This window comes from Atractosteus spatula, chromosome 2 (assembly GCF_055471065.1).
Source record: "Atractosteus spatula isolate fAtrSpa1 chromosome 2, fAtrSpa1.hap1, whole genome shotgun sequence".
NCBI classification, from domain to species: Eukaryota; Metazoa; Chordata; class Actinopteri; order Semionotiformes; family Lepisosteidae; genus Atractosteus; species Atractosteus spatula.
In genome coordinates this window covers 4,125,971-4,153,848 of record NC_142707.1, presented here as the reverse complement: position 1 = coordinate 4,153,848, position 27,878 = coordinate 4,125,971, and the positions used below count along the sequence as shown (strand labels likewise).

At 47.0% G+C, this 27,878-nt stretch overlaps 1 protein-coding gene across 1 annotated transcript in view; it reads left to right on the top strand.

Moving 5' to 3' along the window:
• The first annotated feature begins 984 nt into the window (after positions 1-984).
• The window catches only part of xpo7 (exportin 7), a 41,987-nt gene continuing 15,093 nt past the window's right edge, over positions 985-27,878 (top strand). Inside the window, exons 1-13 of the mRNA XM_088933179.1 lie at positions 985-1,097; positions 10,529-10,675; positions 11,520-11,613; positions 12,823-12,989; positions 14,185-14,250; positions 16,802-16,906; positions 18,023-18,188; positions 19,380-19,453; positions 21,829-21,948; positions 22,832-22,978; positions 25,134-25,306; positions 25,655-25,848; positions 26,571-26,676. Of these exons, the coding sequence (XP_088789305.1) occupies positions 1,080-1,097; positions 10,529-10,675; positions 11,520-11,613; positions 12,823-12,989; positions 14,185-14,250; positions 16,802-16,906; positions 18,023-18,188; positions 19,380-19,453; positions 21,829-21,948; positions 22,832-22,978; positions 25,134-25,306; positions 25,655-25,848; positions 26,571-26,676 (1,577 nt within the window). The 5' untranslated portion in view covers positions 985-1,079. The remainder of the gene's footprint in view (positions 1,098-10,528; positions 10,676-11,519; positions 11,614-12,822; positions 12,990-14,184; positions 14,251-16,801; positions 16,907-18,022; positions 18,189-19,379; positions 19,454-21,828; positions 21,949-22,831; positions 22,979-25,133; positions 25,307-25,654; positions 25,849-26,570; positions 26,677-27,878) is intronic.

Here is a 27,878-nt window from a genome sequence, read left to right as displayed (position 1 = left end):
GCCAGTTCAGAGAGGGGGGTTATTAGGAGGCCATGTGGTAAGGGCCAATGGGAAATTTGGACAGGATGCTAAATTTTCGAGAAACGCCCTGGGAATTTTTAATGACCACAGAGAGCCAGAACTTCCGAAGGACGGTGCCTTCTTACACGTATAGCGTGCCCTATACCTGTCACTCTTATTAGGAGTCCATGACTGGTGAAAATTTGTCCAGGACACGGGCTAACACTCTGTTTCTCTTTTTGAGAAATACCCTGCGATTTTTAATGACCACAGAGAGTCAGGGCCTCGGTTTTACATCTCATCTGAAGGACAGAGCCTTTTTACAGTGTAGTGTCCCCATCACTGTACTGGGGCATAAGAACCCACACAGACCACAGAGTGAGCGCCCCCTGCTGGCCCCAGTAACACCTCTTCCAGCAGCAGCCTTAGCTTCCCCAGGAGGTCTCCCATCCAGGTACTGACCAGGCTCCCACCTGCTGAACCTCACTGGGCTGCCAGTTGTGAGCTGCAGGGTGATATAACAGTAGCTGCTGAATTCAACGAGCAGTGCTGCCAGTGCTACTGTTCTTTGACACTCTCGTGGTGATACCTGAGGAGCACTGGAGCCAAGAATAGATAATCGAATAAATATATCCGATGTTTTTTAAGTGTGGTTTTGTAGGACATCTGAAAAATATTGGTTACCACTCAATAATCCACTAATCTACCAAATAAAAATGTGATTTTGCTTTACAAGCTTACAGACTAGATAGCGAGTAGAGAGTTTTTTTTTCCCCACTGCAGAATCGCTGAGCAAGTTCTAGTGATGATGTTAGAAACGAAAAGGGGGGTCTACCCCCGTCTCCCCACCGATTCCATAATGGAACCGTATCTCTTTAAGAGTCATGTAAACAAAGAGTTTGCGGAATGTTCCTCCGCGGTCGGATTCTGCAACCTTGCGTAGCGCGCAGCGCCCCTGCAGCCCGCGCGAACGGCGCTGCGCAGGAAGCGCAAGTGCCCGACAGCGCCGGGATAACTCGGCGCATGCGCCGTGTCTTGGGGGGGAGTGAGCGAGCTGAGCTGAGCATGAATGGAGCAAAATGGCGGATCATGTGCAGGTAACCAGGGTTTATGTTTTGGAAATGTGAAAACGCTCTCCTTAGCGGTGCGTGCGTCTTCATGTAGGGATCCGAGGGACGGGGCGAGGACGCGGTGTGGAAACGGCGGCAGGCGAGGCGGGAAACCGAGGCGCGGTGCAGGCGGCGCGGCGTGTTTTGGATGCGATTGTGGAAGAGTGTTGACTTGTGGCCTGTCATCATGTCCATTGCTTTGACATGATTCAGAAGTGTGGAGAGCGAAACGGACGAGATAATATTACGGCGGCGGCGGCGGGGGGGGAGGCGACCCGTGCGTCTCTCGGGGGTTCAATACCGTGCGTCGGTTTCGCCGCGGGGGCGTGAATTTGGAGCCCGGAGCCGGCTGGTGTTGAAGTCAGTGCTTGCAAGTAAACACGACAGCATTGCATTGCATTAGGTCTGGCCTGCTGCTCGCTTTGGCGGGGGGGGGGGAAGAAATTTATTGTCGTCGTTTTCCAAAGGAGAAACTTTTGCAAACCAAAACGGATGGGAAAAAAAACCCAAAACGCATTTTGTCTCGCTGTTTTTTTTTGTTTTTGCGGTATATTTAAAAGGGGGGGGGGGGGGGAGATACACGAGTTGCTGGTTTGCCTTAAAGGAACGTGTCCTCTGACATCAGCCCACTTTCTCCGACTCTCACTCAGGGCAGTAGTTTCGGTTTTGTTGACGACCGGTGAACATGTTAACATTTCCTTCGCGCTGTAGTGCACACGGCGGTGCGATTATAACACCATTTCTCGGGCTGCAGCTGTTTCTGATAGAAATTCAGTGCGATCCCTATTAGTATTCGCGAATGCGGTAGAGAGCTGTGCATCTTTGCTCAAACAGCGATGAATAAATAACAGCAAGCGAAGTACCTCGTTTTTTCTTCCTCGTTAGACGTCAGTGTTAGAGAGCAGCGTGCCTGTATGGTATAATTTAATCACAGTAGACGGAGAGATTGAATTAATAATGACTAGGCACTGTAATCCCTCGACTTCAGACTTTAACAGGTGGTTAACCCCTCTTTTGAACCGCTGGGAAAATTGCACGCGTTGTGAGTTTCGAATGGATGTCTCTGCGCGTAGGGTACGCCTTCCGTCTCTGTCACCAGCCTTGTCGAGCACGGACGCCAGTTCGGATAAAGAAGGAAAGCTGCAAGCAATGTTGTTTTTTTTTATTTTAAATTGTTGGGGACGCAAAAAGTAGGATCATGGCGGTAATCGACGTTAAAATCAGCTGACTTTACAGCGAGGCCGGTTCCGGCTGTGTTTTCAACGGCTGTCGCCATGTGACGTTAGCGCGATAACTGCTGGTGCGGGATGGACTTGTATCCTGACCGATTTACAGAAATGTCGAAATGCGCGCTGTTCATTACGCCAGGCGGTCATCTCAAAGTGGTGGTAGTCGTTAAATGCATGCACGTTTATGCCGCGTTCGTGTGACGGTCTTGTTAAGGTCACTGTAAAGGGGTCACGTCAGTGTCAGCGAATCTTGTTTACCGACTGTGTGGTGTTGGGAAATGTGTATGTGTGCCGAGGGTTAGGGGTGCGTTTATCGTGCGGTAGCTTTGTTGGTTAAAAACGGAAGGGTTGCCTTAAAGGACCCGATTGTGGAATTGCTTTCACAGACTGACAGAAAGTCACGGTGAGTTTGTAGAAATTGGTAAAGTGCGCAGAACAAGAATTGCATGTTTCAGTTTCAGGTGTCTGAACGCAAAAATGGTCATTCGTTTGATGAGGACCTTTAAATGTTTTGCCCAGCATTGTATTTAACCTAGCACTAGGAGAAATGTAGCTTAGACTTTTTCTATGAAGCTGTTCATGTGTGGATCACCAGTAATACGTAATGACAGCTCTAGTATAGTAGTAGTTGCTTGCTCACTTGGGTGACACACAGCTGCCATTCTGCACCAGCAGCCCCACCTGGGAGACACACAAGTGACCATTCTGCACCAGCAGCCCCACCAGGGAGACACACAAGTGACCATTCTGCTCCAGCAGCCCCACCTGGGAGACACACAGCTGCCATTCTGCACCAGCAGCCCCACCTGGGAGACACACAGTGTTCATTCTGCACCAGCAGCCCCACCTGGGTGACCCACAGCTGCCATTCTGCACCAGCAGCCCCACTAGGGAGACACACAAGTGACCATTCTGCACCAGCAGCCCCACTAGGGAGACACGCAGTGTTCATTCTGCACCAGCAGCCCCACCTGGGAGACACACAGCGGCCATTCTGCACCAGCAACCCCACCTGGGAGACACGCAGTGTTCATTCTGCACCAGCAGCCCCACCTGGGAGAGACACAGTGGTCATTCTGCACCAGCAGCCCCACCTGGGTGACCCACCTGCACTGCAGATTAGGAAGAGGACTGAAAAAGTGCCTCACTACTTTATATCGGGGTAACCGTATTGAGGTCAAATTGTTCCAAGTCTGGAATGGAAGTTAAGCAGAGCCCTGGGCTACATTTTCCTCTTGTCCAACAAGGGGAGACCGTATACTCTTAGCACATACGCGGTTAGTAGACAGCCTTGTTAAAGTGACTGAGGAAACTGACATTATGTGTGAAGAGTCTTGACACAATAATGTCCAGATAGATTAATTACTCTTTCCTGTGAAAGCCTTCCTAATTAAAATGGCATCATTACGAGTCACACCGGGCCTCCCGGTCCACCTCACTGCAGCAGTTCGCAGCAGCCAGCTCCCGGCTGCAGTGGGTGAGAGAGGCGTCTTGTTCGAAGAGAGTGCTGGCTCCCAGCAGCGACAGCCCAAGTGAAAAGAGGAAAAGCCCACAGGCCTCAGAAGTGTTGTAATTCGACCATGACATGCTGGAGCAATAGCCATTGAGAAAGTGAGCCAGGATCCTTCATTAACTCACCGGCATCACTTTTTGTAGGCCTGCATTTCATCAGCAGCCATACTGGGCGATCCATTGGCTTTCAACAACAAAGCCAAGGTGAGGGATTATCGTGGCTCTGTATCAGAGTGTTAATCTGTACGCAGTAATTAAATTAATCTGCTTTGCAGTTCGAACAGCCTTTTGATGTTCCGTTATGAATAAAATATTTTCTCAAGGTTTTCCTTTCACCCGTCAGTGTTCAGTTTGGCTCCTCCTGCCACAGAGCTGTCAGATCTCGTTGCCTTCGCGGTGCTGGGACAGAGACCACGCTGGCTGTTGGAGGAACAGACTGGTTTTATATGCTGGACGGAAACACAGAAACGGGGCGGGATTCCGTCATCACCTTTTCTCCGCTTTTGTATCTTTTATTCCCACCTGTATGTCACTCTCTGGATCGCTGAGAAAGGTTCCTTGTGGGCAGATTTGGACAGGTCTCCTGCCGGCCGCAGGATCTGAAGACCTTTAATGAGATTATTGAAAGCGAGGATAAAAGCAATAAAGGAAAGTAAGATGCAAACCAATCCATTCAAATGGGAACAGGTTTTTTGGGGCTGGATTAAACCGCAGCAGTGACCCACCTCCCTGATGGCAGTTCTCTGGTGTGGCTTGACAGTGGCCCTCGCTGTCACCACTTGTCTGCGTACCTGCAGTGTTGAGTTGGAATTTCTGAAAATAAGCAGAAAATAAGTATTTTGCTGTGAAAATAAAGTATTTTGTCATGGGATGTGGGGAATGAAAAGAAGCAAAACCTTCAATGAGGAAGTTTGTGTGACTAAAGAGATGTTTAAAAATAGGCTCTGCTTCTAAGTGCTGGGACACTGGGTTCAATTCTTTCAGATAAGAGAGAGAGATCACTTAATTGGCCATATACAGTTTCTTGGATTAGGAATTTGTCTCTTCACAGACCCCAACTTGCTCTCCATGAGACACACAGACAGGGAGAGAAGCTGGGGGTCAGATTGCAGGGTCAGCCATTTATACAGCGCCCCTGGAGCAGTTGGGGGTGAAGGGCCTTGCTCAGGGGCCCAACGGAGTAGGATTCCTCTGCCGACCACGGGATTTGAACTGGCAACCTTCCAGCCACTGGCGCAGATCCTTAGCCACAGAGCCACTGCTCCGCCCCCTTGGACTTTCTAGACCCTGGGTGCTGACTTTGTGGAGTTTGTATGTTCTCCCTGTGTTCATGTTGCTTTCTTTTCACAGTCCTAAGACGTACTGGTGGGTTAATTGGCTTCTGGGAATGGCCCCGGTGTGAGTGTGTGTGTCTCTGTCTGTTCCCTGAGATGCAATGGTGTCCTGACCAGGGTGCACCCGTTGCTTGCTGGGATACACTCAGGGCTCCCCCGTGCCTGAACTGTAAGAAGTGGTCAGAAAACAGATGGATGTTGAAAAATAGGCAGTAGCTGAACAGGCAATGAGCCAAACAGTCTACAAGGTAAATCCTTTGCAGGTCCAGAAGATTAGGTGCTTTGGTGGCATCCAGGTGGTCGGTTTTGTGACCTCAAAGTTCTTGGGTTCGATTTCGGACGGGGGCACCTTCTGTGCACTTTCTGTGGGGAGTTTGCATGTTCCCCCTGCGGTTTTTATTTTGGGGTCCGGGTGCACTAGCTGTCCTTCCCAGCCAGAAGACATATGCTGGTGAAGCTGCAACATCGTCTCTGTTCATGGATGGATGGATAGGAGCTTCTGTCTTGCTTGTCTGCCCCTTTCCCCTCAGACAGAGGGTTTCTGCTGGGCTTGGTGGTGCTCGCTGCCATGATAGTGTCAGAAGCTGAACGGCTTAGAAGTTCATTACTATGGGTAACATGACAACATGGTGTCTGTTCTCGAGCAGTCGCTGCCAAGGCAGTCATAACATTATTAATCTAGTGTGTTATCTCGAGTGTTGAAAGCATGCTTTTTTTTCTTTTAAGGCATGTTAACATTTCTTAATTAGGAGAGCTGGGCCAGTTAACCAGCTTTCCACTATTGGCTTGGGAACAGTTTCCAGACAGCTCTTGTCTTGTGGCTCTTTCTAAATTAAAGTAGTTTTGATGCAGCTCCCTGTATTTATTTTCAGCAGAAGTGTTTGTTCTGGTGATTTAATGAATTTTAAAGACAAGGAGTATTAATACCGAAGACCAGGGTGTCTGTGGTATAAATGCACAGAGAGTGACTGAAAAAGAGCTTCAGATGTTGTGTTGTAGAAACTAGAGATGAGATTTTTGGGATGAGTTCCTAGAAATTTTCAGCGTGGTGACATTGAGATAACAGGAGCATCATGCAAAACTGCACCGATGAGCTGTCATCTCCCAAGTTTGCAGAAGAAAATTCTGTGTTGCCAGCACTGAGCACATTATAACCTTAACTGAAAACAGTACTGCCATCATTCAGAATACTCCCTATTCTAAGGGTAATGCTGTGAATCAACAGAGAGAGCTGGAAATACATGTAGTGTTTTGCTGTCATTTGAGAATTATGTTAGTTTTTTTTTAAAGTTGACCTTTACGTATCATTAAAGTATACTACTCCTACGGTTTATCGAAACTAGCTGCTTTAAAATTGAAATGAAGTTAACGAAACACACATGAGGGCTTTGCACTGAGAAGCTCAGTGTTTTGTATTATGAAAGGGAATTGAACCCACCCTGCTCAGCAAGGCTTATAAAGACGCTCTGTATCCGACTTCTTTCACAGAGGATCCGGCTTTCCTGTGACAAAGCCCGTTCAGCTCAACAAGTTGCTGAAAGTCAGTTCACCTTGTAGAGCGATTTCCCTTAGTTTCCTTGACTTTTAACTTTTAAACACGCTCGTGACCGGACCACAGACGGCCTCCAGGAGGTGATGCAACCGACAAGCTGATATCTGGAGGCATGTCTTTGCGCAAAGGGTGGTGGGAGCGTGGAACGAGCTTCCCCGCCATTTAGTTGACGCTGGATGAGATCCTAGAGTTAATAAGCTACTAATGACTCTATGAGCTTAAGTGCCTCTTCTCGTTTCTTTCCTTCTTAAGTACTTGTGTGTGCTGTCTGAGGTTACAACATTTCTGTTCATGCCAAATTTATTAGGTTATCTAAGATGTTTTAAACCAAATGATATTTTATGAATCGGCTGCAAAAAGAGTTTCCTGGAATATTCTGATTCAGGTTACCCATGAAAAGATTTAAAATGATTAACTTTATGGTTGCTCTTCTCTGACTGGATTCCAGAGCAGCAGTATCATTTTTGTAAAGCCATGACTAAAACCGTGTACAGCTCTCTAAACGAGGTCTTGCTGAACCCTCTGTCCAGCTAAATCGGCTTCCTTCCTGCATTCTCACTTTCCGATTTCTGCTTATTCCTCCAGTCCTTCGGGTTCTTGAGCTTTAATCATCTTAGCCGGGGTCATTGTGAACGCGACGGCACAATCCAGCCTTTAATCATTTCCCGCAGCTCGGCTGAAAACGTCTCCCTGCTGTCCCATTTGGAAATGAGCTTCCGCTTGCTGTGCGCGTCACCGTGTTCTCAGAGGGAAGAGGTGAAAATGAGCGAGAGGGTTGAGGAGGATTTTGCCTTTCCCCGTGTTCCTTTTGGAATTTTCCTCAGGCCTGCGCACAGTCAGCCCTTCCTGACGGAGCCTTGGCAGGCGAAGCACGATTCCGTTAACAGATTTAAAAACGGATCCTCGAAGTGCAAGCCCACGTACGCGGCACAGTCATGTCTCTGCGCGGTCCGCGATTGAGGTTTCTGCACTACCCCATCCCCGGGAGCGGGAGTCGGGTGAAGCCGTAACCAGGGCCTCTTGTGATGATACAGGCCTGCTGCGGAGTCGGGGCCGGATTTTGGTGTCCATAGGCCCCAGGCACTTTCACTCCGAAATGGACAAAAAGAGGGATGTACGCCAATTGATGTGACGTCGACTGACATGATGCAGGCGACTGATGGAGCGAGTCGAGCGGCCATCACTTCGATACTTCTAGTTTCTGGAACAGCCGCTAGACAGCGCAGGATTATTGATCTGGAGCACCCAGAGTCGATCGCAAGCGTGTTGTTCCAGCTCGTTTTTTCATTCGTCCTTCATAGCGTTTTCCTCCTTCGTAGGCCCCAGGCACTGTGCCTGTAGTGCCTCATGGGAAATTCGGCGCTGTGTGGAGTGGCAGGGGCGTGTGGTGCGAGGCAGTGGGGTTCCCCCCTGGCCCCGTGGCCCCAGCACGCTGGGAGGATTGCGTTCCTGCTGTGCCCTGGGTTAAGGAATGGAGTGCGTAATCGGATTGATAATTATGTTCTACTGGACCGTTCGCTCGTCTGGGTGGCCGAGCAGAGCAGTCAGGGGCCCTGTGCTCGGGTCTTGGCTTGTGTGGCGGCGGTCAGGGTGTTGGACTAGTGACTGGGAGGTTGTGGGTTCAAGTCCAAGGTGGGGCACAGCTGTGGATCCCCGAGCGAGGTACAAAACTCTAGTATTCTCCAGTAAAATAACGCGCTGTTTTTTTATCAAAGCGTCAGCCACATGTATTAGTAATGCATGTCTTATTTAGACCTGTTTAGCACTGTGCAACTCTAAAAGAAGAAGTTTGGGTACGTGCTCAGTTCAGTAACTGATCATTCAGTTGGAGCAGGGCTAGGATTTAGAAAAAAACTCTGGCATAAGGTATGTTGATTTTTAAAAAATGCAGACCTGTTACAGCTACAGAGAACATGTTTGTTTGGGGTCTGGTGGGGGTGGGGGGGTACTTCTTATCAATCCTTCTGCCCCTGTTCAGCTGCGTTAGCAGCGCGTCTCCGCTTTTTTGAATGTTGGTGTATTTTCTAAATGGGAGTCGAATTTGAAACGCCCTTATCTCGCGCGTGCAGCCCTCCCCCCTGCTTCCAAAACTTGGTGTTATCTCGAAGGGGGCGACGGGGTGGGGGGTGGTGCGGACGAGGGGTTTCCGCCCTCGGCCCCGCGGCAGCGCCGGCCCCTCTGGATCTTGCCGATATCGGACTGGAAGTGTGGAGCACCGCCGCTGGCACGGCTGGGGTGGCATCGGGGTTCCCTGCTGCTGCTGCTCCCCTCTCAGTCGTTTGCTAGCAGCTGCATCACCCTGCAACTTGCCACTGGCTGCCAGCCCACTGGAGCTCAGCAGGTGTGCGCCTGGCCAGTACCTGGATGGGAGACTCCTGGGAAAAGCTAAGGATCCTGTCAGAAGAGGTGTTAGTGGGGCCAGTAAGGTGTGCTCACACTGCGGTCTGCGGGGGTCCTAATGCCCCAGTATAGTGACGGGGACGCTATTCCTGTAAGAAGGTGCTGTCCTTCGGATGACACATAAAACTGAGGTCCTGGCTCTCTGTGGTCATTAAAAATCCAAGGGCGTTTCTCGAAAATTTGGCATCCTGTCCAAATTTCCCAGTGACCTTCTTCAATCAAGCCCTCCTAATAACCCCCCTCTCTGAACTGGCTTCATCACACTGCTCTCCTCCCCACTGAGAGCTGGTGTGTGGGGAGAGGACTGGAGCATCATCCAGGTGGGGCTGCACAGTGGTGGTTTTGGAGGGGAGTTCCCATTACCTGTACAGTGCTTTGAGTGGTGTGTCCAGAACAGCGCTATATAAGTGAAAGGACTTTATTTTTCTTCACTGTTAACATCAGAGCGCTTGCAGATGGAAGGAGGCAATTCGGCCTGTCCAGCCCACCGGGCTGTCATCTGCTCCCCGCAGCGAGGATCTCATCCAGCCGCTTCTTAAAAGACGTCCGCGTTGCTGGGCTGCTCGTACCAAACTCCCCTCTGCGTCTTCAAGCGCCCTGCAGTTTTGGGGTTGAAATACACTTCCAACCCCATGGTAACCCCCCCGAGTCCTCACCTTGGCGGATGGCCCGCCTGATGCACGGCTTTAATCGGCTGTGCGCTGGCAGCACGTGAGAAACGTTAGAACGGCTACGACGAGAGGAAGCCGTTCAGTTCACCTGGCTCGTTTGGTAGTGAGTAGTCAGTTGTTCCACGGATCACAATCCCGGGGTTTGAAGCACGCCAGGGTATCGCCATCACCTCAACAACGTGGCTGGGCAGCTTGTTCCACTCTCCCACAACCCTTAGCGTACAGACGTGACTCCTGTCCTGACAGGAGAATCTCATCCGCCTGTTACATGCAGGAAGCCGGGGCATCAGCCTTAACAACCTTTCTGGGCAACTTGTTCCACACTCTCACTCACATTCGGGTTTAGTGCCTCCTTTTCGAGGACATAACTGCGCTTCCATGTAGTCTCCATGTGTTAAGTGGGTACGGACACGTGCACATAGGACTGGAAATAAAGGGTGATTCTTGCTGCACAGCCTTGGCCAAGCCGCCTTGTTGACACAAGTCAAACTGTCGATGTCAGCTCGGTGGCAGCATTAAGGCTGGGATTCTTCTAGCAGCAAGACGCTAGCCGCCCGTCGCCTTTGTTTTCCAGACAGGTACAAGGTGAACCCTTTTGCTCACCTCCTGCTCACCCTTCCCTGCTTGTCCGTTTCTGCCCCCCCCCCCGTCTTCAGTCACGATCACCCCAGGCCCCCGCAAGGACGCTGTGGTGAGGTGTCTCCGTGTGCTTGTGTTGCAGAGCCTAGCCCAGCTAGAGATCCTGTGCAAGCAGCTCTATGAGACGACGGACACCGCGACGCGCCTGCAGGCCGAGAAGGCGCTGGTCGAGTTCACCAACAGCCCCGACTGCCTGAGTAAATGTCAGCTGCTGCTGGAGAGAGGAAGTGTGAGTTTTCTCTTCTGCTTTTTTTTTTTTGGTGTGTTTGCTTGTTGCTTCTGATCCGACGAGGGTGCTTTCAGAACTGAATGGATATATGTCTGGGCACTATAAATTATCAATTGCACATTGCAAACAACCAATTGAATGTTCTGATCTATGCACACTATATCAATAGCAAAAATGTATGCTAATACCATGTTCATTATCCATTTATAAAGTTCATTTTGCAGCCTCAGAACAACAGTGTGGCCTGATTAGTTTTTGCTCTGTAATTCAGTGATGTCCATGCCCAGGTTTATGCTGGAAGAGTGTGTTTTTGTGTTTTGTTAGCTATTTTTGTTAGCTTTGTCTGTTCAGTTCCTGGGGTGCTTTCTGCAAGGAGTTTGTATGCTCCCCACGTGTCCACTTGTCCACTCACTTCATCAAACACCTCTGAGCCTGGTTAAGAGTGCCACAGTTATGCAGCTGAATAAATAATTAAGAACTCTGGACCTTGAGGACTAAAGGTACCCCTATTTTAGTCCCAATTGATCTCTAAATGGTCATATCACCTGGTTACACGATCACAATTAAATTGTTCCAAGGTTTTAGAAATTAAGGATTTAAAGATGACATGTAATTCCTGTTGGACTGGACCTGGGTTGGAGATTCAGGTTTTGAAAGGGATCTGAGTACAAAATTGTCTGCATGTTCTTTCTGATAGCAGTATAAACACGCATGCCTTTATGAGCCTTTTTATTTTGGTTTCCGTTTCTGGTTCATTTAAGAGCAGTACATAACTCCCGTTTTCAGTCAGGAAGACTGAAACCTACCTGTAAGTGCTATAATATTGAAATGTCTTCTTTTACAGTCATCTTATTCCCAGTTGCTGGCTGCCACGTGTCTTTCCAAACTCGTTTCGCGCACCAGCAATCCCCTTCCACTGGAACAACGCATTGACATTCGTAAGTTCCGCAAGCATCCAGACACCAAATTTCTATTGCTTTTAACAGCTGTGTTTTTAAAGACTTCTTACAGCAGTAGTATTTATTGAGCTGATATGGTTTCTTGATTAAAACCTGAGAGAACAGGGTTAATTGGTATCGAGCTCTTTTATTTTGTCGATAGCCTAAACTCATTTTTTAATTGGTGGGTACTGCTTAGAAAGGAAATTGTAACTCTCTTGTTAATCAGGGCCTGTTTTAAACAAGTTTTTCCAAGACGTCTCTGCATACATTTCCATTTTTGTCAAGCAGGTACTTCCCAGAGATAGAAATATTGTGTTCAAATGATGCTGGAAATTTGCTCTTGCATTTCCTATCACTGTTAACAGCCGCCTATTAGGGAATTCAGATGGCTTGTGTGCTGAACACAAGTAAGCAGCGTACTGACATTGAAGACTTGTCCCTGGGATGTTTTGGCTTCCAGGTTGGCTTGGGCCTGACTCTGAGCTGGCCTGAAGTTATGCGAGATATAATTATCCTTTCTTATCATCTGCAGGGCAGGGCGTGAATTTCACAAGCTGCGCTGTTTAGGTTTTGGGTGTAAGTGATAGAAAGCACACAGAATAAAAGCTGTCACTGAGTCATAAATCTGTCTTTTTAAAATATACTATGTGAAAGCGCAGGTCTCCATCTCGGCCTGCTCTTTCTGTTTCTTAAGCAGCTAAAATAATGAAAGTTTATTCCACAGAGACCTGCAATCTCCTCTGTTTCTAAGGCGATACCAGTTTGTTAATTAATTTGACGCGGCGCAGTTGACATAACGTCAGATGTGCAATCAATATTTGTTGTCAAAGAGAACTTCAGAATTCATCAGCTGAAGTTAATGATCTCTTTTACAGTAGCTCTTTGGAGCATAGGAACGTATAGAGTCATCTGTCAGGTTTTGAAATCCGAAGCAAGAACAGGTGTCCGATGCCTTGTTTTTAGTTGTGAATTGGCATGAATCAGCACTTGGTATCCCGCAGACCAGAGGATGATGCAAGCTATCACACGAGAGGGCACAACACTGTCTTATGCCTTTCAACCAGTACAGCTCTTTCAGACCCTTGTTACTAGCAGTGCTGATCTAATTACGTTATCATTTCTGATGAGCAGAGGCTTTTTTGTTTTTTGCAACTTTGTGGAAATGGAAGGAGCAGTTTCATCATGCGATTCTCCTGTCTTTCCCAGGGAATTATGTCCTTAATTACCTTGCGACCAGGCCGAAGTTGGCAACATTCGTAACGCAGGCACTAATCCAGCTGTACGCTCGAATCACCAAGCTGGGCTGGTTCGACTGCCAGAAGGAGGATTATGTCTTCAGAAACGCTATTGCCGACGTCACCAGGTTCCTGCAGGTGAGGACTAAGACTCGATACGACAAAAACAGATCGCTTGCGTGTTAAAGTACATTGCAGGAGATTTGTAAAGTGGAGATATGTTGTTTCATATATATGACACCATTATTTAGCGGCATACAATCAAATGTCATGAAAATGAGATACGGAGATGAAACGATACACGCGATTTGCAAGACTAATGTATCTACGCTCCTCTCTTCTGTAGTTATAATCAGGTAGATCTGTAGTGTCGTCCCACGCTCAGAAGCACGGAAATGGGATGTTTCTGTTGAAAGGGGAGGGTGAACTGACAGTTGAAAGTGTGGGAATCGAGGTTGTTGCACAGTGGAAGAAGCTGGACTCACCGGTCTGGGCTAGAGATCCAGCATGCTATTTTGTGGTGGGGCAATTTCTGCAGTGGCTGTAGCATTGCAGACTACCTGAAAGACCAGCTGCTATGCCCTGCAGTATCAAAGGTAAGCAGTGCTGCTGGCACATTTACCTCCGAAGGCCACATACACAATGCTGAATGACGGAGGTGTATGACCAGTCCTGCTCTGAGCCCCTGTATGTTGTCCTTTTTTATCTATTCAGTTCTCACAGATAGAATACGATTTGTTGCCTCCTTCCGGGCCTTAATAAAGCCTAGACCTGTTAACGTTAGACTGTACAGGAAAGACACCTTGGAAATCCTCATTGACCTATTTGTAGCCATGTACTGTACCTTTCCTTTTCACGTGTACTCCGGTGGTAGTTCTGGGAAATGAGGTGGAGGATTTGCAAGTTACAAGAAGTTCAGCAGATTTTGTGTGTGAGAAGAGCAGGTTATAGAAGTGCTCCTGTCTGTTCCTCAGGCTGGTTTCTCAGTCTTTTCTGTAAAATGCAGTAAGAAATGTGGCGAAGGTTAGCAGTCGTAACTGTTTTCAGAAGAGAGTGGGGCGCTGGCTACTTGCACTTTGGCCTCATAATGTGCAGTGCTGTTATATCTTTTTCTGAAGTGTCACCATACCCCCTACCCCCCCGTGTTTCAGAAATTAAAACAACTCGTTTGGCCCTTTTCTCTCAGAGCTGCTCTTGGAGTCGGGCGGCCAGGTTCCCGCACGCCACAGCCCGCTCTTCTCTCACTGCCTTTCCCCCTCAGTTAGCGTATGCAGAGAAAGGGACCTGGGCTGTTCGCACACCCGACTAACCCCCGGGATCTCTCTGATTGCAGGACAGTGTTGAGCACTGCATCATAGGAGTCACAATCCTGTCACAGTTAACGAACGAAATTAACCAAGTAAGTTCCTCGGTGTTCTTCGGTGAAGTAAGTGTCTGTTTTTATCCATCCTTATGCTCTCTCTCTCTCTCGTGTGTGTGTGTTGGCTATCCTGCTTTGCGGGTAAGGCTTGTCTTTAAGCTTTGTTTTATTCTGTGTGTCTACAACAACTACAAAGTGTTCACTATGAGTGTTAAAACAGATTATCTAGGGTTACCTGCGTCCATTTGTTAGTCATCTGCTTCATTTTGCCCCTGAGATGTGAATTCCCTTTCCGGTAATCGATTCTAGACCTGTGACTGTTTTTGCCTCTTCAGTAAAAACGACTTCACTGGCTTGGAGGCATTGTAAGTTTTCATCTTTACTATGGTGCCTTTGCGCGGCACTGTGCAACAGTAAGGGAGCAATCTATTTATTCTCAGAACTAGGTCTATATTTAAGTAGACGTTTTTCATGAACAAAAAAAATTAAATGCACACAATTCGACTCACAAGTGGTGTATTTTTCATATCTCGGCTCATCACCATGAACCCCGCTATTTTTCAACAAGGGACAATTGTGGGCAGACTCCTTCCACCCACCCACTCATGTGTTAACACATTACAGGCAGCTCCATCCCCTACTGGAGGATCAGCTCTGATTAGTGGGGAGGCAAATCCTTCACCCATAGCACTGCCCCCTTGTGGGGAATCCTCTCTGATTGGTGGAGAGGCACATCCCTCACCCTTAGTACCACCCCCTGCTGGGGAATCAGCTCTGATTGGAGGTGAGGTGAACCTGTTGGCATCCAGGAGATTGCTGAGAGGCCTACTGAGTGGTCCAACTCTACCCACAATGCTGCTTGGGGAATGTTAGTCACTGTTGGCTGGTAACATGACCCAAGGTTTGAAACTCACAGCATCTGGATCATAGAGCTCAACATTTTCCTAACATGGATTTTGCTTTGTCTGATTTAATAAAGGAAGAGTAAAACAAGAGATTTAAAGTGAATTGCGGGTGACCAAATCTGAAAAGTTCTGACAGAAATATTATTAACCTTTCTTTGACAACATATAATTCATAACTGCTTTGCTCTTAACCTCTCTTCAAGGGTAAAACCCTGCCATCTTCCATTTTATTCGACACTTTAGATAATGCTACAAGACAGCGAGTGGAAGATCCCAGTAGATGTAGTCTAGCCTACTGTAGTCTTGGTATCTACTTTAAGGTATTAGTTCCATTATTGCTTGGACCTTGTGTAATGTCATTATCTTGAAAACCTTTGGAGAGTAATCAGGCTAGATTAGGATAGCTTCCTAGGATTAGATCATTTATTCCAGAAAGATCTTGAGATTCAGTGTAACAAAACTTACTTTATAGCTGCTTTAAAATGCGTTTACTGGGTATTCAATTGAATAACCTTAGAAGGATACTAGATATATTAGATTATCAGAAGGTTTAGAAAAGCACCTCAATATTTAAGGAATGAGAAGGTGGTGCAATTCCACAACATTGATCCAAACCCTGTTTAATTTGCATCAGCCGCACAATTTAGAGAACTCCTTGAGGTAAAACTGACTGTTAAACAGCTGTTGGATTCATGGCATCTTAAGAAAAGCAGATGAAGGTCTTTCTCAAAGACTGACCCTTGTGATACGCAACCACAATAGAAATAACAATAGATATAACAACCACAATAGAAACAGTCCCATTATTTACCCCCTGCCCCCCCCCCCCCCCCACACACACACACACCTTCTTCCCTCAGCTGGATCTGTAGTTTGCAATTGGCTTATGGGTCAAAGTTTTAATCTAATGTTGGCTCTGTGTCTGATTTTCGTTTAACTCATCTTACAGTGTCCAGACAAGGATACAGAAACCCCTATTTTCCCTGAGCACAAATTGCCACCTGATGAGTATAATTGTTTCTGTTAAAACGTTGACTCACGGGGTAAACTGAGGAACGCTCGTGGTTTGCAGGAAGTCTGGGGAATGCAGCGTGTTACTCCAGAATCATTCTCATGTCTGTAGCGTTCACGGGGACAGGCTGGCCCCTTCTGCATCCGAGCACAGCTGGTGCTGCTGGCCTCTACACAGGAAGGGTTAGTCGTTGCATCTTCCAAGAGAATTGGAACCCGTGTCCCAGATTACCAATGATGATTAATAAAAAGCTCAGCACAGCTTGGCGTTAGTGATGTCAGTTCGCAGGGATTTTTCCCACCGTCCTTTTGTATTCTGAGTTGAGCTAAATACACATGAGGCAGCCCAAGCTCTTAACAGTCCAGAGGACTATGGATATGAAAGCTGTGTAGATCAGGGGGATCAGCAGTGTATGAGATGATACAGACTATAGGTGCTTAAGGGGACTGCATCAAGCCAGTCAGGTGGTTGATGGGTCTGGAAGAGAGGCTCCAGGGGATGAATCATCCCTGTCAAAACAGATTCTTGGCCCGGTGTCTGTTGTCACCTCCCAGTTCTGTTGCTGCCAGTGGACCTGCAGGGTCTCTCCTCTGTGCAAGTATAAGGGGTAGCCATGGAAACTGTTTCAGGAAGAGAATTTGATCTTTCTCCCCTTCACGTTTTGCTTTTCCAGGCGGACACGACACACCCGTTGACAAAGCATAGGAAAATTGCGTCATCGTTCAGAGATTCCTCGCTCTTCGACATCTTTACATTGTCATGCAACTTACTAAAGCAGGTAAGGCCTTTAACAGTAAATGTCTTAAATACTTTATTGGGGGCTCAAAAAACACTTTTTTGTTTTACAAAGTAGTGGTTTTTGTATGTGTTTTTTTCATAGTGCAAAGTCACGTTTTAAATGCTGGACTCAAGTAGTCACATGACGTTTGTAAATTATGGGCAGTAAAACTCTAAAAGACTAGGAAACCTCTTTCTGCTGAACTACTGATGAGAAAACTGTTTGACACGGAATAATCTCTACTGGTTCGATGCATTGTGTGGGCTACATTTTATTGTGAGTTGTTACACTCTAGAGTATGCTGGATTGGATTGATTGGTCTAAATGTAAATGCAAGAAGTGTAGTGTTTCAAAGCTGTTAATGAGGATGTAAAAAAATAGCAAAAGTTCAAAGTAGGCGGGATTGTCATACTGCTTATTTAAAGTTGCTTTTAGTTTAATGTCGTGCTCAGCTGCTGGCTCTGTGATGAGAACTTCATGAGTTCTCTTCTGCTCTCAGTTGTCAGTGTTGTCCCAGTTCTTCCCCGTGTGCTTTGTGAATTGTTGTGAGATAGTCCTGGGACGAGTTCCACAAGAGTGGCTGTCAGACCTTTTAGTTATCAAGCTTCCTGCTACTGGAACGCCCTCTCAAATTGCCATGTAGCGACTGGCTCTTCCATGGCTGGTTTTGAATAGCAACACAAGAACTGTTCCTCCGGCTTGCCACTTTCGGTTTGTGAAGTGGCTCAAGGGATAGTTTCTGTCTGTAAGTGCTGGGTCGGTCAGTTGTTTTGGGTTATGTAACAGTGTTTCTCAAGTTCTGCTCTTAGGCATCACAGTCCCAACAGGATTCTTTAGACCTCCTTAAATCCTTGCCTGGTTAACACCTGCGAAATAGTCAGTAATTAATTCAAATGTCTAATTAAGCTCAGGTAGACTGAGTACCAGCAGTTCATGTGACTTCCACAGCTGTAACTGTGTCACCAGAGTCACCCCTCCTCCCATCTGATGGGAATGGGGGGTGGGGGTCAGAGGGTCACTTCTGAAGGACCCTCCTGCACCTTTGCACGGGGTGGGGGGCGGGATTGGCGACGCTCGTTCCCCATCCCTGTTCTGTTTTGGCGCCGATCGCTCCAGGCTTCGGGCAAAAATCTGAACCTGAACGACGAGAGCCAGCACGGCCTCCTGATGCAGCTGCTCAAGCTGGCTCACAACTGCCTGAACTTCGACTTCATCGGCACCTCCACAGACGAGTCCTCGGACGACCTCTGCACCGTGCAGATCCCCACCAGCTGGAGGTCAGGTAGGGGTCTGCCGGAACTCCGCACGCTTCTGTTTGAAGACACCTGCAAAATCCCTAAACAGCGGGGGGGCCAGACCAGGATTGTTGCACAACTCCTGCATCTTGGATTTCCAGACAGAGCTAGCCGATCTGTTGTCCTTAACTATTTCCTACACCAGCCTGGTCTCCGCTGCACAGGAAGAGCTCCTTCCGTAGTGAAGAGTAGTAGAGGAGTTCATTGCCATGTGTACAAGTGCATTGGAATTCTGATTTGTGCTGATCTCTCGGGACATAAACACTACAGCAGACGACACAGTATGACGGACAACGCCACACGATATAGACAGTCCATTACAAACTTCATAAATAATAACAACCAGAACAATACAGATGTTGTGAAGAGCAATAAATATGTAGTAGTGGAAAAAAAAGTGCATAGTGCAGAAGTGCATTGAGTCTGAGGCATTGTAGTTAGCTGTCAAGGATGCGCTCTGCAGTAGGGTAGAAGTGGAATAGGGATGCTCTTTGTTAATTGTGAGTACATTACTGCGCAATAGATAGAGCACCCATTAATAGTGAAAGTGTGCGTCTCGTCAACAAGAGCAGCATTATCTGCGGCGTCTTTTTGTTGTTGCGTGGTTACCTTCTAATCTGTCAATTGAGGAAGGACAGGGTTTGCGGTCACCTGCAGTTCAGCAGTTTAATTCTGATTTAGATCGATATGACTTCAGGCATCGCATCTGTAATGGACACGCATTAAAACGGTGCACAGAGGTCTAGAAGGAGTGTCGTATCAGTAGTGAGTGGTTATGTTTTTAAAAAAGGGTTATATTATCCATGGTTCCCATCTGTTTGGCAGAGGCGCACACATTACGTTTCGTACAGTCATTCATGGTTTTTGGCCATGTTTTCTTTTATTTTATATTTTAAAAACTGCTTGTGTGACACACGAATGTCGTCAAAGTAGGCACTCTGTAATTGTGTGGCATAACAATTTTGAGGGCTGTTTGATACGATGGTGAGCAACAAATCAAAACACAGGAGCCCTGGAATGTTGCAATTCATTTTCACACCATTGAACAAGAGTGTCATCTGCCATTGTATGGTTCCCTTTAGGTCCGTAGACGACCATGAGAGATCATCCATGATTCAGCATCAGAGCTGATGTTTTCCTATGCTTACAGATGGTTTTGTTTCCCCTCTCTGTTTCAGCTTTTTTGGATTCTTCTACTCTGCAGCTGTTTTTCGATTTGTATCATTCCATTCCTCCATCCCTGTCACCCCTGGTGAGTATTGTGGGGTGTCAGCGGTTTCAGCTCCGTGTGGGTTTGTCATTGTTGACAGAGGGGTCGAGTTACTGCTGCTGCTGCTAACCAAGCCTTCAGATGAATTGAAGATACAGCCTCCACTGTTGCAACACAACATGCCTGACTGTGGACGGGAAGGCTGTGTAGATCAGGTGATCAGCAGTATGAGATGGTGCAGGCCGTGGACAGGCCAGAGGACTATAGATACGAAAGCTGTATGGATTAGCAGGTCAGCAGTATGAAGGTATACAGGCTGTGGATGGTCAAGAGGACTATGGATATGAAAGCTGTGCAGATTAGGAGATCGGCAGTATGAAGTTATACAGGCTGTGGATGGTCAAAGTGATTACTGGATCTGGAAAAGAGGCTCCAGGTGAAGAATCATCCTATAAAATTGAGATGTTTGGTTTAAAGAACTCAGGAATAAACAGGGGATTGACGTTCTGGGGGCTGGTTATGGCTCAGGTTAAGGGTCCTGTTAATGAAAAAAGATCCATTTTGAGGGCTTTGTTTGAAACGATTTAGTGATAATGATATTTTGGGTACCCATCCGTTTGATTGTAACTCCTTGTGCTGTTTTTTCTATTCAGCCTCAGTGTGATATAATTGATCACTGGCTTACTTAGAACATTTTAAAACCATGTGGAAAGGAAAATTAAGAATATTGTTTAGTGCCATTAAGTATATATGTAAGTTTTTAAATATGTTTTATATGAGCATAGTGTCGCTCAGTGAAACCAGAGCAGTCATGTTAGCTTATTAATCATTAGAAAAGAGATGAGACGATCCTCCTGGATTAGCAGTCAGGCCAGTGCATTGCAGGAGGTAGGGTGTGGTTTGAGGATGGGCCAGGACAATCTTTAGCTGTGTAACCTGAGACACCGTTTGTCTCAGTAATTAAATAAAACAGCTTGCTTATCTTGGGAAGTAAGATGTTTCTGTTAGTTTTATTCTCTTTGCAAATCTTGACTGTATTTTTGTACTGCATCCCCAAGCTTCCCAGCAAGGCGTTTTCAAAGTCCAAGCCACAGCCAGGCTGCAGTAGCAGGCTATAGCCAGTGCACAACCCTGTTTAAGCCTACAGCTGATGCAACAGCCATGTACTGCAAGCTCTCCAGTTATGTGCTGAGTGGCCAGGTTTGTAGTTTCTGCAGCTGCCACTGTGACAGAACCCCACCCATGCAGGGTGAGCCTTATAGCCACCTGTCACTTTTTCTTTTGAAATGCTTTGTTAAAGAAACGATGGAGGAGATGGCCAGGTTATTGCAGGTAGAGTTACTTAGTCTTACCGTGCAAGTGGAAGGAATGTCCAACATGAACATCTAAGATGATGATGATAATAATAATTCCTTACATTTATATAGCGCTTTTCTGGACACTAAACCACTTTACAGGTAATGGGGATCCCCTCCACCACCACCACTAGTGTGTAGCCCCATGATGATGATGATGATGCGACGGCAGCCATAGTGGAGAGCAGAGTGATGAAGCCAGTTCAGAGAGTGGGATTATTAGGAGGCCATGATTGGTAGAGGTCAGGGAGAAATTTGGCCAGGACACTGGGGTAACACCCCTACTCTTTTCGAGAGACACCCTAGACTTTTTAATGACCACAGAGAGTCAGGACCTCAGCATCCGAAGGACAGAGCTTTTTTTACAGTCTAGTAAAGTCTAGTCTAGTAGTGCCCGTCACTGTATTGGAGCATTAGGATCCATGCAGACCGTAGGGTGAATGCCCCCTACTGGTCCCAGTAACATCTCTTCCAGCTGCAGCCTTAGCTTTCCCAGGACTCTCCCATCCAGGTACTGAGCACACCTGCTGAGCTTCACTGGGTTGCCAGTTGCAGGGCGATATATCTGGTGATTGTCTTGCGTTTCTCAAATTTCACATTTCTCACTAAGCGGTATGTATCCGTTTCATTGCACGAGCGGAGAGAGGGGAAGCACGTGTGGTCATGGCAGCTGTCCCAGTTACCATCGTCCCTTCATGTAGAATGCCGTAGATCTCAAAGGCATTGACTCAGCCACACCGAAGGTCTGTGTAGTCAGCTGCAGACTTGGCAAGGAAATAAGGACCCAGAGACAGTATTGGAGGTAAAATGCAGAAGCATTTAGCACTGAAAATACGCAGCAAAAGGGAAACTTTGCCCTGTCAGTCTTGCTCATGGTGCAGAATCCTCCAGACCCTTGACACCAGGACTGCATGCAGTTCAGGGATTGTGCATGAGCTGATCTCTCATCTGTTACCATTTTAATGTTCTTTCATCATGCATGGAATGAATGCTGCTAAGGTTGTTTATTGGTGTATTGCAATAACCAACAAATAACTCAACTCTATGTGCTTTATTTCTCAGGTGTTATCATGCTTAGTACAAATAGCTTCTGTTCGAAGGTCCCTGTTTAACAATGCAGAGAGGGCAAAGTTCCTGTCTCACCTGGTAGATGGAGTCAAAAGGATTCTGGAAAACCCCCAGGTAAACCGACATTTCTTTAAGGTGCTCTGAAGGCTAATAAAATCAGTGGTTCTTCAGAATGGGCTGTGTGGATGCTCTCCAGACTTTGGCCCTGGAGATGTCGGCCCTTTGGTTTTGACGGCGTCTTTAGACGGTGTTAGAAGAGTTCAGCGAGTCAAGCCAGCATCTGCTTTAGTTGAGGTAATCTAATTTGAAAAGAAAGCCAGAAGAGCTGCAGGACAATGAAAATACTCCCTTTGCTAGGTCCTCTTGAAGCCCAGTGTTGATATGGGCTGCTGTATGAGCTGGTTCCCCCACCCCCCTCTACTGGGGGAATAGACCTTTGATGGACTGGCGTCCAGGGTGAGTGTGTGTGTGTGTCCTGTGATGGACTGACGTCCCATCCGGGGTATGTGAGTGTGTGTGTCCCGTCCAGGGTCATGTCCTGTGATGGACTGGTATCCCATCCTGGGTTTGTATACATCCTGGGATGGATTGGAGTCCTGTCCAGGGTGTGTGTGTTGTGTGAGTGCCCTGTGATGGACTGGTGTCCTTTCCAGGGTTAGGATCCAAACCCCTGAGGAGGAAGTGCTTACTCAAAACAGATGAGTGGTGGAGGTTTAGCAAGTCAAAAGGTGAACCAGTATAAAAAGAACTCTAATTCTGGGCTGATGAAGGGAGACTACTTCAAAGGCTTCAACAGCTAGTGTCCATGCAGCAATAAACAAGCCAAATACCAACTAGAAGGTGAGACACACCTAAAAAGACATCCCAGTGATCTTCATAGCATCGTCAGAGATACAAAACAGGAAAAGGACATCATTAACATAATTGTGCGTTTTAAAAAGTATCAGGGGTAGGGATAGGTCACATAGGCTGAAGAAGTGTCTTCTGTCCTTCACAGAGCTTGTCGGACTCAAACAATTACCATGAGTTTTGCCGACTGCTGGCCAGGCTGAAAAGCAACTACCAGCTCGGGGAGCTGGTGAAGGTGGAGAACTACCCCGAGGTCATTCGGCTAATAGCCAACTTCACAGTGACCAGTTTGCAGGTGAGTCTGTTCTGCTTGAGCAAGGTAGACCTGACAAAGAGTCACTGGAGACGTATACTCCTCGGTCCCACCTCTCAAAAACCCCAGTCAGGAGAATGGGTCCTGTGTTGTCAGTGTTACAGACCTCTGCCTGCCTCAGGTTCCAACAGCAACAAACGAGTCTGTGATTGGTTGGCCGTAAGAAGTAGGAGGGGTGTCATGTTGAGATGTCAAGGTGTCTGTGTGTCCTGTGTTGACGGATGGGGTGGTAGGACTCGTTGGGGGCAAGAGTTTGGAGACTTACTGTAGAGACAGTTGCAGAGAACGGACCAATGAGTAAAATCCGTATTGCCAAAACAAATACGATTAGCGTAAAAAATCTACAGACATTTACAGTACAGACACAATCATGAGATATTTCCATATAAACATATGGAGCATTACTGGGAGACAGGCTCACTGTTCCTCAGGCTGTGACAGGAGATCACATACTGGGCTGAGTTCGCTCCTCCCTCTCCCAGTAGGATTGGGACTTGTTGTGACTCTGGCAGGTGTGGGAATTCTGGGATTAGATTTGTAAATTTAAGGAAGAAGTTTACTCTAATCCCAGAATATTTGTCACAGTGCAGTAGGAAGTGCACCTCTGTCTCTGTTTCTCCCCACTGGCAGGGGGAGCACAGCCTGTACACTTCATGTGTTTTTGTCACAGTAGATCATGCACAGGTTGGGTAGTGTGTGCTCCTATATTCTTAACATGACTTTAGTTTTGAAATGTAAGGTCCTGCTTCAGAAGGTACATGACTTTAGGTAACCGTTTATCTTTCCTGTTTATCCCCATTATGGCTCCTCCTTCTGTGTCCCTGAGCTAGCATTGCGTGAGATTTTTGTCTTTGTGATGTCCGTCTTTCTCCAAATCAGTTGTGTCCTTGCTGTACTTTTGTAACATGTAGTGACTGCGTAATACTTAGGGGATGTGTGGTACTTGGGTTTTATAAAATTATAAATGTCATTGGAACAGATTTAAACTCTCTGGGATTTTTTTTTCTGCGATTGGTGCTTTTCTGTATTCTTGAATGTGCACTTCTTTTCATTTCATAAAACAAAAGAGATCCGGTTCTTCCGAGCACAGGTAGAGTTGGTAAGATTCCTTATGGGTTGTTCGTTTTTCATGTTAATGCTCACAGAACTGCCACAGTTGTGAAATTGGTGGAATAATGTGTTTTGGAAAAAAATGTTCTCTGTGGGGCAAATATTACATGGAAAGTCACTAATTACATCTTTGTCAATGAAGGTTAACAAAGATAACATTAAACAAAGATGAGTATGATGGATTGGGGTTTTGTGACATTATAGCAAACAGTGCAGCACTTTGCCCTCTAGTGGTTTCTGTGAGCATGTCGACTCAATCTCATTGGGTCTCTCATCTCGAATCCCTGGAAACAGTGCATGTCTGAGGTGCTACTGTGTCAGAAGAATGCAGAGTCTGTAGTTACTTCTCTCTCAGTTGCGTTATTGTTTCATCAAGCTCTTACATGAGCATGAAGTATAAACACAGTGCTTGCAAAGAGTAAGAAGGTCTTACTTTAAGACCACTTCATAGTACTGTAGACTGTGCTAAAGCAGCGATAGTCATTTCTGCTGGCTGCATCTACAATTCTTCGTCAAGCATTTAACTTCATTTCCTGTTAATTATTATCTTGTTTATTAAGACCGCTTGCCTTAGTTTTGAGTCTTGTTTGATAACAGTAAATACAACCAGCTTCAGTTAATTCTGCATGTTAGAATTTGCTTAATGACGTTATAAGTAAACATGAATGAGGAGCCAGATTAACCACGTTTTCCCTGCTGGAGTTATTCACGCAAAAGATGAAAACAAAAGTTTTTAAATGCCAAGTCTTAGGCTGGGTGGAAGAGAGTTACGTTAATAATGTGACGAGAGCAGCTCTCCCAGGCCCTGCTGTGATTCGCTCGCGGGCTCTGCGCGAAGCTGAAAGCTGGGGCCCCCTGTCACGACGCGAGTATACCGCTGCCTGAATTTCCGAGGGGGGGTGGCGTAAACTCTTAACCCACACAGTGCACTGAGCGACTCGGTTACATCAGCAGCGCGGTCAGCTGTCCCTGGCTCTGCGCCCTCTAGCACTGGCGCTCAGATCCATGTTCTGTCCCCCCTCTGCAGCACTGGGAGTTTGCCCCCAACAGCGTGCACTACCTGCTGAGCCTGTGGCAGAGGCTGGCCGCCTCTGTACCCTACGTCAAGGCCACGGAGCCCCACATGCTGGAGACCTACACCCCCGAGGTCACCAAGGCCTATATCACCTCGCGCCTGGAGTCTGTGCACATCATACTCCGGTAAGGGGCTTCTTCCTGAGACCAGATGTAGACTTCCTTGGACAAACGCGCCATTTGCTGTGTACTAGCTGGTTCACTCTCTTGAGTTCCCCCTACTTAAGATTATGTGGAGACCTGACGAGACATTTTTCTTTTTCTAACGCGCATTACTTTGAAGTCTAAAGTCGTCGTTTCTGGAGGAAGTGTTTTCAGGAGCAGCAGATCGTACGGTAGAACATGCCGATGGTGCGCTGCTTTTCCAAGAAAGGTTAACCTCTGACAGACTGCAAGGCTCCCCTTGTGAAAGGAGGTGGCAGCAGGCTTTGACGGCGGTGTGCCTGTGTGTCTGCTTTGCCGTGTGGTTGACAGAGATGGCCTGGAGGATCCTCTGGACGACACGGGGCTGGTGCAGCAGCAGCTGGACCAGCTGTCCACCATCGGGCGCTGCGAGTACGAGAAAACCTGTGCCCTCCTGGTGCAGCTCTTCGACCAGTCGGCCCAGTCGTACCAGGAGCTGCTGCAGTCCAGCAACGCCAGCGCCATGGACATCGCCGTGCAGGAAGGTGAGCACAGCTGGTTGTCCAGCTTCTGGGCATTACCCAGCCCAGAATGCCTTGCTGTGACCCACAGGCAGGTCATCCTGACAGCAGGCATTGTTGCACAAAACACACGGGAAAGTGTGTTCCAGACTTGCGCTGGTTCTATTAATGGGGGGGGGGAACAAAACTCTTTCATTCTACTGAAAGCACTCAACAAGTCAGCCTACGCCTGCACTGATTCTGCACAGGAGCTTTCTTCTTTGCTGAAGGCTTCTTGTTTTCTCATAACTGGTTCTGTAAAACGAGACACCCGCCATCGTGCATTGGCTTTGTAATACACAATTAACAAGTGCTTAGAGGTCTTGATTTGATCCAGGCCCTGATCTAGTTTTTACTTTATGGTAAATTGAACATTACCTTCAGAAAATGTGGAGTCGGTTTTGGTGACAAGAGTGCTAATGGCCTTGAAAGTATGTCTTTGGTCCCTATTAAAGATGACCGTTTGTTTTGATTTTTTGCATATTCAAAGCTCAGCTGTTGTGTTATTAAGGGCTTGAACATACAAAGTAATATAAATGCAATGTAAAAATAAATCAAAGGGACATGTTTTTGGTAGAACTAGAGACACCTTGAAAGAGAAGCTGTATTAACGATGCATAGTGATTGATGTTTTAGGTCTCTGGCTGTACCATCCTGTACACCACGCACCACGTTTGAAATCAGATTTTCCCTGTTTCTGTGTCCAGGCCGCCTGACATGGCTGGTGTACATCATCGGAGCTGTGATTGGAGGGCGGGTGTCTTTCGCGAGCACAGACGAGCAGGACGCCATGGACGGAGAGCTAGTCTGTCGGTGAGTGTCTTGAGTACCACAGAAGGGACTCGTGCCTGTTCTGGGTACACTCAGGGTTGCCTAACTGCAGCATCTTGGGGTACACTCAGGATTGCCTACCGGCAGCGTCTTGGGGTACACTCACAGTACACCGTTGCCTGTCTGCAGCGTCTTGGGGTACACCGTTACCTACCTGCAGCGTCTTGGGGTACACTCGGGACACACTATTGTCTACCTGGCATGTCTTGGGGTACACTGAGGGTTGCCTACCTGGCACGTCTTGGGGTAGACTCAGGGTTGCCTACCTGCAGCGTCTTGGGGTGCACTCACGGTACACCATTACCTACCTGCAGCATCTTGGGGTACACTCGGGACACATCATTGCCTACCTGGCACATCTTGGGGTACACTCAGGGTTGCCTGCCTACATTGTTTTGGAGTGCACATAGAGCATAACCATTGCCTACCTATCTTAAAATGCTTTATGGGTGTACTCCTTGCCTACCTGCAGTATCTTGGGGTACACTGTTGTCTATGGGTGTCCCCATTACCTACGTGCGGTGTCCTGGGGTGCTCCATGTGTGCCTGTTACCCGTCTACAGTGTTCTGGGCGTGTCTTGTGATAGAGCCGTCCTGCCGATCCCCTGACTGTCAGACAGTCTGTGTTACAAGGTCGGGGCCTGAATCCCTGAATCACACTGGGTTGAGTTCACTAGAAAACAAAATACATTTTAGGAGGAAAGGTCTCTCATACTGGATTTAAATGTGTGCTTTGTAATGTGGTATAAAAAATGATACAAATTCCCCAAAGTTCAATATTTTTTTGCTTGTTAAGAGAATTAATTATATAATTATGTCATTTGCACACTTTACTGCCTACATAAAGTTCTAAAATTCAGAAATTCAGAAAACTAAAATTCAGAAATTGAATCTTGAACTTTGTATCCCTTACTTAGAGAAAAGAGTGTGGCCTGAAAGTACCAGTAATAGTCTAAAAAAGATCTATAAATACTATTTCATCAGTTCTGCTGATGGGTTCTTGTGTTTTGGATGAGTAATGGAAAAAAAGCTTTCAGAGGAAAATCTCTGTGACTACAAATGTCTTTTATTTCTTAAGAAGCAGGTCGCGTTGTGCAGCTTTGGTTACTGATGTGATGTGTTTTGCTGCCCTGGCCTATTTCATAGCATGAGCAAACGGTGACTTCTGCCCTCACCACACAAAT